The sequence below is a fragment of the Camelus bactrianus genome, chromosome 33, assembly GCF_048773025.1.
Source record: "Camelus bactrianus isolate YW-2024 breed Bactrian camel chromosome 33, ASM4877302v1, whole genome shotgun sequence".
NCBI lineage: Eukaryota > Metazoa > Chordata > Mammalia > Artiodactyla > Camelidae > Camelus > Camelus bactrianus.
This window is the reverse complement of record NC_133571.1, coordinates 14,187,643-14,200,006: the sequence shown is the minus strand read 5'-3', so window position 1 is coordinate 14,200,006 and position 12,364 is coordinate 14,187,643. Positions and strand designations below refer to the sequence as shown.

The window sequence follows — 12,364 nt, the reverse complement described above, 5'->3', positions numbered from 1 at the left end:
AATTGAAGTTCATGAAAATTTAAAAATTTTGTGCATCAAAAAGACACTAACCAGAGGAAAATGACAACCCAAAGAATGGGAGAAAATATTTGTAAATCATATATCTGATAAGGGATTAATATACAGAATACATAGGAAATTTCTAAACTCAACAACAAAAAAGCACTGATTAAAAATGGGCAAATACCTTAAACAGACATGTCTCCAGAAAAGATGTATGAATATGATGTATGAAAAGACATTCAACGTCACTAATTGTCAGGGAAATGGAAATCAAAACTATAATGAGATACCACCTCATAAACATTAGTATGGCTACTATCTAAAAACCCCAGAAAATAAGGAGTGTTGGCGAGGACTTGGAGAATTCAGGACCCTTGTGCTGGAGCCCACTATTGGTAAGGATATAAAACAGACTAGCTATTGTGCGAATAGTATGGTGATGCCTCAAAATGATTAAGATTCAGTAATTCTAATTCTGGGTACATACCCAAAAGAACTAAAGTAGGATCTCAGAGATATTCACCCACATTCACAGCAGCATTATTCACAATAGTTAAAATGTGGAAGCAACCCAAGCGTCGTCCATCTATCGATGAATGGATAAACAACATGCAGTGCATAGCTATAATGGAATATTATTCAGCCTTAAAAAGGAAGAAAGTCTGCAACATGCTACCACATGGATGAACTTAAAGGACGTTATGCTAAGCAAAATAAGCCAGTCACAAAAGGACAAATACTGTATGATTCCACTTATATAAGGTACTTAGAGTAGTCAAAATCATTAAGACAGAAAGCATAATGGTGGTTGTCTGGGGCTGGGAGGAGGGAACAATGAATGGGGAGTTAGTGTTTAAGGGGTACAGAGTTTCCGTTTTCTAAGATGAAAAAACTCATGGGGATGGATGTTGGTGATGGTTGCACAATGTGAATATATATTTAACACCATTGAACTGTTTACCTATAAATGAGTAAGACGGTAAACTATGTGTATTTTACCACAATAAAAAAAAATCAGCTACCTAAGAATTAAGAATTAAAATAAGAATTTTAAAAAGAAATTTTTAAAAACCAACTAAAATTGCTTCTTTGAAAAGATAATAAAATTGATGAGCTCCAGCAAGACTGATCATGTACATGTACACAGGGAAGATAATGGAAACAAACAGTCTAAAACATAACGATTTTTACATAATGGAAATACAGGTCAATTTTTATTTTCTTCTTTATACTCCTCTGGGTTTCCTAAACTTTCTGTAAGTAAGCTGTTTAAAAATATCAACTCTACTGTATGAAATACAGCTTTAGTAAACTTACCTGGCAGCCAGAGAATAAATGGCATTGGCAGAAGCAGAAGGTTTGATTTTCGGATGCTCACTCTCTGGACCTGCTAATGGGCTGCTATTCATATTCTGGAAAGACAAGTGTTGAAAAAGAATCTTCTTCATATAGCTTAGTGTATCTCCTCTTACCTATTTAACCTATTCAAAATAACAAGAACAATCATACAGAGACCTCACCCTCAATGCCATACTTAGGGGTTACTGTATGTGACAAAAGCAGAGTTGAAAGTTCAACTGTAAGAGTTAGGGAGACAGATCTAAAAAGAGCCAAGGAAATGGGGCTGTTTGCTTTAATTCTAGAAAGACTTGAGGAAATTGGTTGTCTGCACAAATACCATTCTATCTTTAAAAATCTATACATTTTTCTACATTGATGCCACCAAAAGTCAAACCTAATCCACTCTCACTAATCAGACTGCCTATGACATAAATGCCACTTAAATGCTAAGTTACGCTCCCCCTTCCCTTTCAATCAAGAAATATGCAGTTCATTTAAGGGCCACAGCATTTCCCAACTTCATCCTCCAATTCCATCTTTTCCTTAGATTTCCAACTACCTACTGGCCAATTCTTCCTTCAATGGCTCATCTCAAATTCAACATGTCCCTAGTTAGCCAAGTTCAAAACCTCTGGGGTGCATGCATGTGTGTATGTGTGATTTCTCACCATTTTTTCCACCCCCTGACAGCCTTCAAGCCTCACTGGCTCTTTGTTTCGTGCTGTCTAAGGTCTCTATCTAATCTGGCTGCCTCCTTCTGCTCCTAGACAAGGATTCTTCCTCTTGTTTACTTAGTACCGGCTATTCGAAATGCCTTTGTTACTCCTCAAATAGACCCTCCCAAACTCACTTGCTTTCCCCTTCATCCTGGAGGAGTCTTCTCCCATTGCTCCAGGTCTTTGCTCAGAATTGTATCCCATCCCTCCACGTACCTCTCATCCCAACTCGAGCTTTCCCTATACCCTGTTTTTGCCCTATTTTTCTCCACAGCATTCATCAGTGTCCAACATCTCATATGTTTTATTAACTTATTTATTTTCCTTCTTTCCTTCTGTAGAATGTAAACTTTGTGAGGGAAAGATTTTTTGTTGAGTGTATAAATGAACTAACAAAGGAAAGAATATACCTCTCCCACCCCCAGTTCTGGTCCCCTTATTCTCATGCTTATCCAATAGACCGTTAACTGTTTTCAATCTATTCTCTTTCCAATCCATTCTGCATACCACTCCTAGACTCCTCTCTTTAAATCAACATTTTGGTCATGTCACTCCACTAATTTAAAATCTTCAAATGCTCTTCATTTATACCAAATAAATTCCAATTTTGGGGGGAGTGGGTATTCAAAGTCCTCTCATCTAGCAGCAATGTTCCTTTCTAGCCCCTTTTCCTACTCTGATACACAAAACTTCTGTTCCACTCAAATTAAACTTCTTCTTAATCCATAATACACCTTAAGCATTTCTGTCATTGTAGCTCTATCTTAAAACTGTATCCACTTTGGAAAGAATACTTCAGATACTGGTGCCACTCCTTCCATAAAGCCCTCACGATTGCTCTATCTGGAAATAATCTCTCCTTTTGCTAAAACTAAAATGTTTTCTATTTATGCTACTCATGGCGCACACACACACACACACACACACACACACACACATTTATTGTATTTACAAACATACTAACATATACACTCCTTGAGGGTAGGGATTATGTTATATTATCTCTGAATCATGTACAAAACATACCACAAAACTGACCCATTCAATACCATCCACAAATATTTGTTACTGGGATAATTACAAAATCAAACTCACCGTGGAGGTATCCAGACTGAATGTGCTTCCGAGCCTGGGCACGTCGGCTCTGGGTTCCATTTGGGAGGGCAATGAAAATGGAAGTGAGTGCCGGTTGGTTAATTCTCTCCCTGTCCAGGGGTCACTAGGGTTTGGGGCAACTACTGGTACTTTGGGGACTGGCCGAGGTAGCCATGATATTTCTCCAACGCGGCCAGAGGGGACAGGGGGCAGTTTGTCTCTGGAAGGACAGTCGCCTGGTGTACAAGGCAAGGGGCGTCTCTGAGGCCGGGTTTCTGCTCCAACAGAATATGGCCGGTCTGGAGGGGGTGGTGGTGGAAGATCTCGAAGAGTGGGAGGTATTGGTAATGGTTTGTCCTTATGCAGGGAGCCAGAAGGAGCCTATGGAAGCATGATGGAAGCAATCAATCAAAACCCACTAATCCACAACAAAGAATCAGAAAACTGTAGAAATGGATAATGTTTTACCTTAGAAGCAGTTCCAAGACCAGAAACACTCGAAGGAATAGATACTCGCTGTTGTAGAAGGTCAAGCCGGGGTGGCACTGGGGGAAGGGAAGCTTGTGGGGCCATGGAGAATGGAGAAGGAGGCCGTTCCACCTAACACAAATAAAATTTCCTAATGGGTTATTCTTGTCTGCAGAAGTGGCATCTCTCAACTCCTCCTAAAGTCGTAAACAGCAAGTACTATGTAAACACTGAATATACCAATGGGCCTGACTTTGGCTTTGGCATGAGGCAGTGCTTCCTGAATTATTTTTATGTCACCATCAGAGGGCGCTCTCAATCACAGAAATACCATGCAGATGCACGCTATAGACAAATATCTAGAAATGGCTGTGCTTCTTAGCTTATAATTTAAAAATTTTTTAACAACTTCCCATCTTCTCATCTTCAGATAAAGAAAAAAGCCTTTCAAGATTAAAAATAAAAAACCATATAATATGAAAGGGACAGGCATTAACCTCTCAACAAATCACTTAGGAAAATAATGTTTAAGGGGCAGAATGAAGAGATCAAAGTTGATAAATTCTCCATGGGTTATTATGATTAAAAGAAAAGAGATTTATAAGAGGAAATGATCAGTCATGAAAATCATCTTGAGTTCTTCCAAAGAAGTAAGTTATTTCAATTCAATAATTAAAAGGAATTAATTTTTTTTTGGTCAATTTGTATTCTAAAAATTGAGGTGTCAAATCAAAAGAAACAAATACATGTATAACCTTTTTCATTTTCCTGCCTACAGCAGGGTGATGAGTAGCTGATAAGCTTGTCCAAGTAAGCTGTCAAGAGATATACAAGAATTTATACAAAATACTACTTCACATCTGCATTCTCTAACAAAGCAAAACAGAGAGAAAATAGGCAAATGTATTACAAGCACTTACGTAAGATGACAGAAAAAAACCACCATCCCCATACTCAGTCCTGTCATTAATGCTGGGCGATGAATGAGGAAAGAGAAAGTCTGCACCCTGAGCTACTTGCTTTCACCTGTGCTCAAGAAAATGGGTTCCATGCCAGTGGAATGTGAGCAGCCAAACACCTCAAGGTGTTTGAAATGAAAGTTAGTTATGAAAGTGAACTTACTAGTCAAACTCACTCTCCCTTCATCAATATCTAGTCAGTCACTGTATCTTGTTGATTTTTCCATAAAAGAATCTCGTATCAGTATCTTCCTTTTCATTCTACTTATCAACCTCAGACCTGGTTTATTAAAACCACCTTCTAGTGATTCTCCCAAATTCTAGTTTCTTATCTCACTCACCAAATCCTTTTGCTCACCATTATCAGCTTAACCATCTTTAAAATACTCATTAGGTCAAAAACCATCCATACCTAACACCCACTTTCCCACGTCATAAAATGTCACTCTCCTGCCTGGCTTTCACAGGTCTCTCTAATTGGGTCTCCCTAACCAACAGTATTTTCCATAATTTCTTATTTTGGAATTCCTACCTCCTTGACTTTGTTCAATTTGTTTCTTAGTTTGGAAGGCCTTCTCTGCCTATTTTGATCCCTCCCACCATCCATCTCTCCTTCTCATTCCCAAAGTGCAGAGGGTTGAGCTAATCATATCCCTCAATTCATGTCTTAAAATCTAACTGATCCCTGTGATGTTCTTTTATCTCAACATGTAATAAAGTTCCAGAAAAGGAGAAGGGCACATATGGGGATGAAATTATCAAAGAAATAATATAAGAACAACTGTAAGATCTAAGCAACAAAAATATCCATATAGGAAGTGTTCACTGCATAGCTAACCCAATGAAAGAAAAGAAACCCATAACCAACCAACCAACCAACCAACCAACCATACCCTTAAATTTGCAGGGAATCAGGGATAAGGAAGATATACCTTAAAAGCTTCTGAGGATAGAGGGAAAGAGGGGACCAAGGAGCAAAAATACACTAGAAACTAGAAGTCACTGAAGCCATAACAATTTATAGTTGAATTTTTCCAACCTAGAATTCTGTAACTAGTCAGTCTGAGGGTTGAATAATGACATTTTGAGATACAAAACATCTCAAAAAATTTCACCTCTCACCTTTTCACAGGAAGCTCTGTTGAGGACATACCCCACCCAAAGAAGTAAAGCAAGAAACAGAAAAACATGAGTCAAGAAATAGGCACTCCAACACAGAAGAGATGCAATGCAGTCCAGTGATGATGGGGAGGGGAGACCCCAGGGTGACATGGAACGCAGCACACCCCAAGTACAACCAGTCCAGATGGAGCCAACGCATGGAAGACTCCCATAGGTCACTATACTATATTATATACTATTCACTAGATTAATGGGTTAGTAGAATTTACCTCATAGAAAATTATATTGAGAGGATATCTGATAGCATGGTAAGACTTGGTAGTGACAGGTACAAACTGAAAACTAAGAAAATAAAAACATCAATTATCTCAGAAAAGCAGAAGATTGTATAAGAAGGCAAAGGTAATTATAGTATATTACTTGACACAGTAGAGAGCAAAATCACTTAAAAACTGAATAGAGATTTAGCCAAAAAAACATTCAAATTAACTATAGCCAGAAGATATGGAATAGAAAAGAGGGAGATAAGAGATTTAAACCCTTCTCTATAATACCAGAAGTAAACAGGTAAGTAATATTGCAGAATTAAGGGACAGTAGTAGAGCATATGGTTAAGAAACAGTTTTAAGAACTGAAAAATCTGATGGGACAGAGAGAGGAGTTGGAGGCAGGGAAGTGACATTTCTATAAGGTTTTTAGCAATTCTTTTACACTTAAGAAAAAAGTCTATGAGCATTTATCACATGAATTTTTGAAAAAGTAGATTCACTATTTTAAAAACAAATCAAAATAAAACAAACAGCAACAAAACAATAAACAACAGCTACTAAGATGTGGCAAAACAGGCACTCTCATAGCCTCAGATATTTTGGGAGTGACTTTAGGACAAAAAAATTGGGAACTAATTTTAAAGTCCATCCAAAAAAGTTAGATAATTTTACTCAAGTATTTCAGTCATACAAAGTAGATAATGAACTATAAGGTACAAAGGATAATAAGATGAAACATCCCTGCAGAACCTACCATTCAGCTAAAAAATGGATTTTGGTATCTGCAGAGACTGCTGGACCCAATCCCTGTGAAAACTGAGGGACGATCGTGATTTGTTATGGCAACAACAGAATACTAACACGTGGATGTACGATTTCTTACTGATGGACACTTTTCATTATTACAAATAATGCTGTAAGAATACAGTATCTATATCTTTGTGTACTTGTCTGAGTATTTCTTTAGGATTAATTCCTAGAAATGGAATTGTTAATTCAAACTGTAAATATCATATACATTTTGATAGATGTCAAATATCCTCCAAAAAGATGGAACTAATCTTCACCCACAGTGACGCTGACTGTGTCTGTTTCTTCACAGTGAGTACTACCCATGTATAAAATTTCATGAAGAAAAAAGGGTATTTTAATTTCAAACAAATACATATACGAATGATCACTTCTTTATCTTACTATTCAGCGTCCTTAACACTCCAGGAGTTAGCAGTAAATTTTCATGAATAAACAGCCAGCAATCTATGTAAGAACATAAAACTGCTTTAGAGGTCAAATGAATCTCTTAAAATGAAACCAAAGAACCTGTTATAAGGGGCCAAGACTACTGCCAACTTCAAAAAACACAAGAATATACTGCTCAAATAGTCCAGGTTTCCTCAACTATCCATTACTGATACAGCATAGATAAATTTATCAATTCCTGCTTTGAAGCGTTTTCAATTCCCAAACATCCAAAGAAATTACTATATGCTCAATTTTGAGCAGCTAACACAAATGAGACATGGCTCTTGCCTTCTAGGAACTTACAATATAATAAGAAATACTTTAAATAAAATATTACAAAGTGGTAAGTTCTACGGCAGACATATTCATAGAGTCCGAGAAATACCTGCCCAGATCTAGATTGTATGTGTGTAAATACATGTGAGTTGACAGTGGGGGAAGCAGGGTATAGTCTGGAAAGGTTTCCTAAGAACTGCGAACTGAGCTAAATTACATAGAAACTGTCAGGACAAAAGCATGAAGAAATTTTTAGTGGTACAGCCTTGCTGGATCACAAAATACAAAGTGGAAAGGATTATCAGGGCAAAGTGCCTAGAAAGGAGAATGGACTCATTAAACCCACTAAGTTTTGAGAAGTCATTAAAGAGTGTGAGGCAAAGGGATGAGGAGGTCAGGTGTGTATTGCAGATCAATGACTCCGCTAGCAGGGAGAAAAGATGATTATGAGAACCGGAAATAAAGCAGTGGCATTGAGTACAGAGAGGAGGAGATACAATCATTTAAGAGATAAAAATCCATCCTTTCATTATTTATTGAGCACCTACTATGTGCCAGACTGTGTAGTGCTGATACAAAAGAAAGCTTCTTTTTGTACCAAAAAATGCATCCCATGAAGTTATAACAGTCTAAACAAGAGAACTGACAGCATATTAGAATCTTTGTTTGCCCTACATTTATTAAAACCCCAATGACTGCCTTACTTCTAATCAGTGAATAAATCCCTATTTTACACTGATATAACGGAATCTGATCATGTCCTTTCTTTCTTAGCCTTTATCATTCTATCTTTACTAGGGCCTTTCTAGTTTTAGTTTCTATATGGAACTTCCTATCACCCTCCAGTCACTTCCGTTGCCATTTATTTGATTGTTAACAGTACCTCAATTCTCCTGCCCAAACTAAACTTTCCAATGCCAAGACTCCATTAGAAAAAAAGACAAGAAGAATATATTTCTAGTCACAGTACCAAAACAGGGTCCAATTCTTTTATTCTCCCCTCATTTTCTCCAAAGCTACCTGAGTAGAGCTCAGTTCTAAGATATAGACAGTAATACCATGGGCCTTGAAGCTGGATGCCTAGTCACAGATTCTGGTTCAATTTATTAGCTGTGTGATCTTCAGCAAATTCCTTAACCTCACTGTGCCTTGGTTTCTTCATCTGCTAAATGAGGATAAAGATAGTATCTATTCATGGGGTTTTATGAGTATGTATGAGTATAGGATTATATGAGTTAAAATAAGTAAAGTACTTAGCATGGCTCTCTCTTACACAGTAAATGTTCAATAAATATTCGCTATTATCAGTCCTTGTAGTTTGGATGTCATTAAGGACTCTATTGCTTTAGGACACAATTAATAATGGATTCTGCCAATTCTTAAACTGGAGACTTACCTTGGCGCCGGCCAACTCCTTCATCATGAAGAGAGAATCATCAGCTCGTTCATCGTCATCATCGTCATAATTTGGGGAGGGAGCTCCCTCTGCTCCTTGCCTCAACAGGCTGCCACTTCCTCTAGGATCAAAGGGATCAACCACAATGGGCTCAGTACCTTTAATTTCACATCGGCAGAAAGGACAGCCCTGGCCTTCTGATTCCTGCAAAAGGAAACAGGAGATGGTAACAGACACATCTGAAAGTACCTAAAATACTCGTCCACTAAAAATACATTTCCTAGAGATGAAAAAAGAAATCAAAAGTTTAGAACCTATCCCCATAAACCAAGCCACCCTTTAATCTGTAAAGGATATATAATCCCCAATTCTTCACTGTGATTACTCAGCTGAGAAAAAGCATGGTTTGGATCCATACCTGCCAGGATGTCAGACAGGATGTGCACATGAGGTGTCCGCAGGGCTCGATCTTTACATCTTTATCATTTTCAGCACATATTTTACACAGTTGGAATGTGGAGCCCATCTCACAGTATAATTCATATTGTTCCTTTGATTAAAAAGAAGAGATTATTCAGTCTATTGTAGATATTTGTTGAATGAATAAACGACTACAACCATAAATGCTAAAAATAGGAAGATTGAAGACGGTTACTTTTAGTACTAATTTTGCTTGCAGAAAAGTGTCACAACAGTAGTCATTTAAAACAGAAAGCAACTAGTCTTGGTCCTATTTCAAGCTGTATGGTTTAAAAAGAAACCACACACATGTAAATTTACTAATCTAGTCAATAGTTTAAGTGTTCCAATCACCTAATATAATTCTACCATCAGTTCTATAGAGTAATATACAAAAGCTTGCCACTAGTGATATGGTTATAACATAAAACAAAACTTACCTGGGTCACTTTGATGTGGTCTTGGGGAGTTGGTTCACATAAGCCTGTCAGGTCAGGATTCTGATTTCGTCCATCAGGAAACAAATAGCTATAAAAAAAAAAAAAGAGTACCCAGTCTTGGGGTTTTACTGAAGCCAATTTATCACTGTTTGCTAATAACAGACAAATATTATCTAGGAATTCTCTTATTCTAAAAGGGCAATTTTGCATAAGTATAAAGATAAATTTTACTAGTACTTCAAAAAACAATAAATGACACAGATCAGTGCCAAGAAGATACTCTTCAAACAGTGACATTCTTTCTCCAGGGTATAATGCCACAGGTTCTATTTTTTAATCAAGGGGTTGACAAACTTTTTCTGTAAAGGGACAGATAGTACATATTTTAGGCTTTGCAAGTCATGTTAAGTCTGTGTCACATACTTTTCTTTGGTTGTTTTTTAAATGACACTTTAAACAGGAAAAACTATCTTAGATACAGACTGTACCAAAATAGCTAGTCTGTGGGCCACAGTTTACCAATCCTTATTTTAACCTGTGGATGGCCCCAAAGTATAAATTCTTAATTTAAACAGCATTTGCTTTTGATCAAAGACCTGAAATACCCTTGCTTACAGATTTAACACTGAAAGACACCAATTTAAAAGAAATGTAGCAAGAAGCAAAGCCACCAAGATCAACTACCAGGAGGAAGCTTCTAGCATCAAACAGCTCTGACATTTGGGGAAGAGCCCCTCTCAGCTCCAGTGTTACTGTAGAACATGATGCGTAATGGAATTTTGCTAATCACTTTAAAACACAAGTAGTTTTCTGATATCTGGTCCACTGTTAGTACTTTTAGTGCTTACCAACTGATAATCAATTTGAATTCCCAAAGGAATAGCAAATCTGGAATAAATAGGAACTTAGTCATAAATATCAGCATAGATTACAAAACCCCAAAACCTGAAGAAATGCTGAACTAAAACAAAGTTAGGATGAAGGTAGATGAAGGCCACTGAGCCTGCTACCATTGGGAACATCTAATCATTCTAATGTTGGCCAGTTAAATAGCTGGTAACATGTTCTGCTAATTGGTATATTTAAAAATCTAATCATAGAGTTGAAAATAAGTTAACATTTGGGGAAAAAAAAAAAAAGAAAGGTAAAATTTACTAATGATAACAACCCAAGCAGCAGAGAAAAATAGTTTCACTCAAGGAATGCCTTTTAAATAAAAACAAAAGTCCTACAGAACCTGAAGGTCCAGACAATGTAACGTGTTAATATATTTCCTGAATTTTAATCTGCAGAAGAAACCTGGAATAAAGTCATTAATGATGAAGCCTTATAGCCCTTAAGTTCCTAGACTCTAGCAAATGGTAAACAGTAGGTACTCACAAGCCTTCCCTGAAGCCATCAATCAGTGCTTGGAAAAGAGGTTTATTGTGAGGGATTGTCTGGAGAATGTTCCCATCAGCAGTGACGTAACCAATAGCCCACTGACCCAGACGAGTACAGCTCAGCCGGAAAATGTAACTGAGAACAGAGAGAAACACAATCTTTAACGTATATGCTCATATTAGGGAGGAAGGCAAGACAGAGACAAAAATCAAAGGGACTGTCAATAATAGATTCTTCAATGACTCCAGACCAAAAGCAAAAGACATATAAGCCCAATCCTTAAGTGGCTTGAAAGCATTTATCAAATCATAGGATCTGAATAAGTCAATTCCTCTGGTAAACAGACATCAATCCTACTGAAGAAACGTGGCCACTGGGGAACTAATAAAAGATCATGTTTCCTCTTCCAGCAAAGGTCACAGGAGAATAAAATTCAGCTGAATAAACCTCTGCTTCATGGCACTGACCTGCCAGGTTTGTGAATGAATTTCTGGAGCCGAGCTTTCACTTCATCATATGTCAGGAAAGCCATGTAACCAGGATGAGTTACAGCAAGACTGTTCCAGTTCCTGAGCAAAGATGACCAGGGCTAAGGAAACAAGAGGTCAATCAGATCACTGGACTCAAGACATACAACCAGGCTCAGAGCAATGAAAAACAAAAAAAGCAACCTCAGTTCTCAATTATAAATTCTCTATTTTCTGTTAAAAGCCTTCAATTCTATTGTCACTTTAAGGGAAGACAAACAGGTTTGGGGAAAAAAAGAATTTTGAAAAGCTAAGAAGAAAATAACATATGCTTATAGGGAGATACTTAACTATACAGAGTGAAATTCAGGAAATTTTTAAGCAGTAGGGAGGTTAAACAACAACAAACAAAAACAGAGAAACAGAGCACGGCCTACATGTGTAAGAAGTTCCAAATAAAGGTTTGTGCAAGACGGCATATACACACATTATTTTTAGAAAAAGAAAGAAATCAGTTCTTTGTGAAGCATCAATACATCTCAATATTAACAGTTAAGAATTTCAATCAACAGGAGAGAAAATTGGAAACACACACAGAACTGATTAAATATACCCATTTTTAGGATATTCTATAACTACTAAAATGATGCAAAGAAGAATATTTAATAACAAAGAGATTATAAATGTGAAGGGAAGAAAGCTGACTGTATAGTTATTATTTTTACAAA

The 12,364-nt window shown here is 37.1% G+C and overlaps 1 protein-coding gene across 2 annotated transcripts in view; it reads right to left on the bottom strand.

Annotated features, from left to right (window-relative positions):
- Positions 1-12,364, bottom strand: part of CBL (Cbl proto-oncogene) — a 74,869-nt gene that overhangs the window by 18,865 nt on the left and 43,640 nt on the right. For both annotated transcript variants that reach the window (XM_074357009.1, XM_074357010.1), the window contains 8 exons: positions 11,637-11,758; positions 11,167-11,304; positions 9,787-9,874; positions 9,306-9,437; positions 8,888-9,091; positions 3,624-3,755; positions 3,156-3,536; positions 1,321-1,415 (listed from right to left, as the gene is read on the bottom strand). In XM_074357009.1, the coding sequence (XP_074213110.1) occupies positions 1,321-1,415; positions 3,156-3,536; positions 3,624-3,755; positions 8,888-9,091; positions 9,306-9,437; positions 9,787-9,874; positions 11,167-11,304; positions 11,637-11,758 (1,292 nt within the window). The remainder of the gene's footprint in view (positions 1-1,320; positions 1,416-3,155; positions 3,537-3,623; positions 3,756-8,887; positions 9,092-9,305; positions 9,438-9,786; positions 9,875-11,166; positions 11,305-11,636; positions 11,759-12,364) is intronic.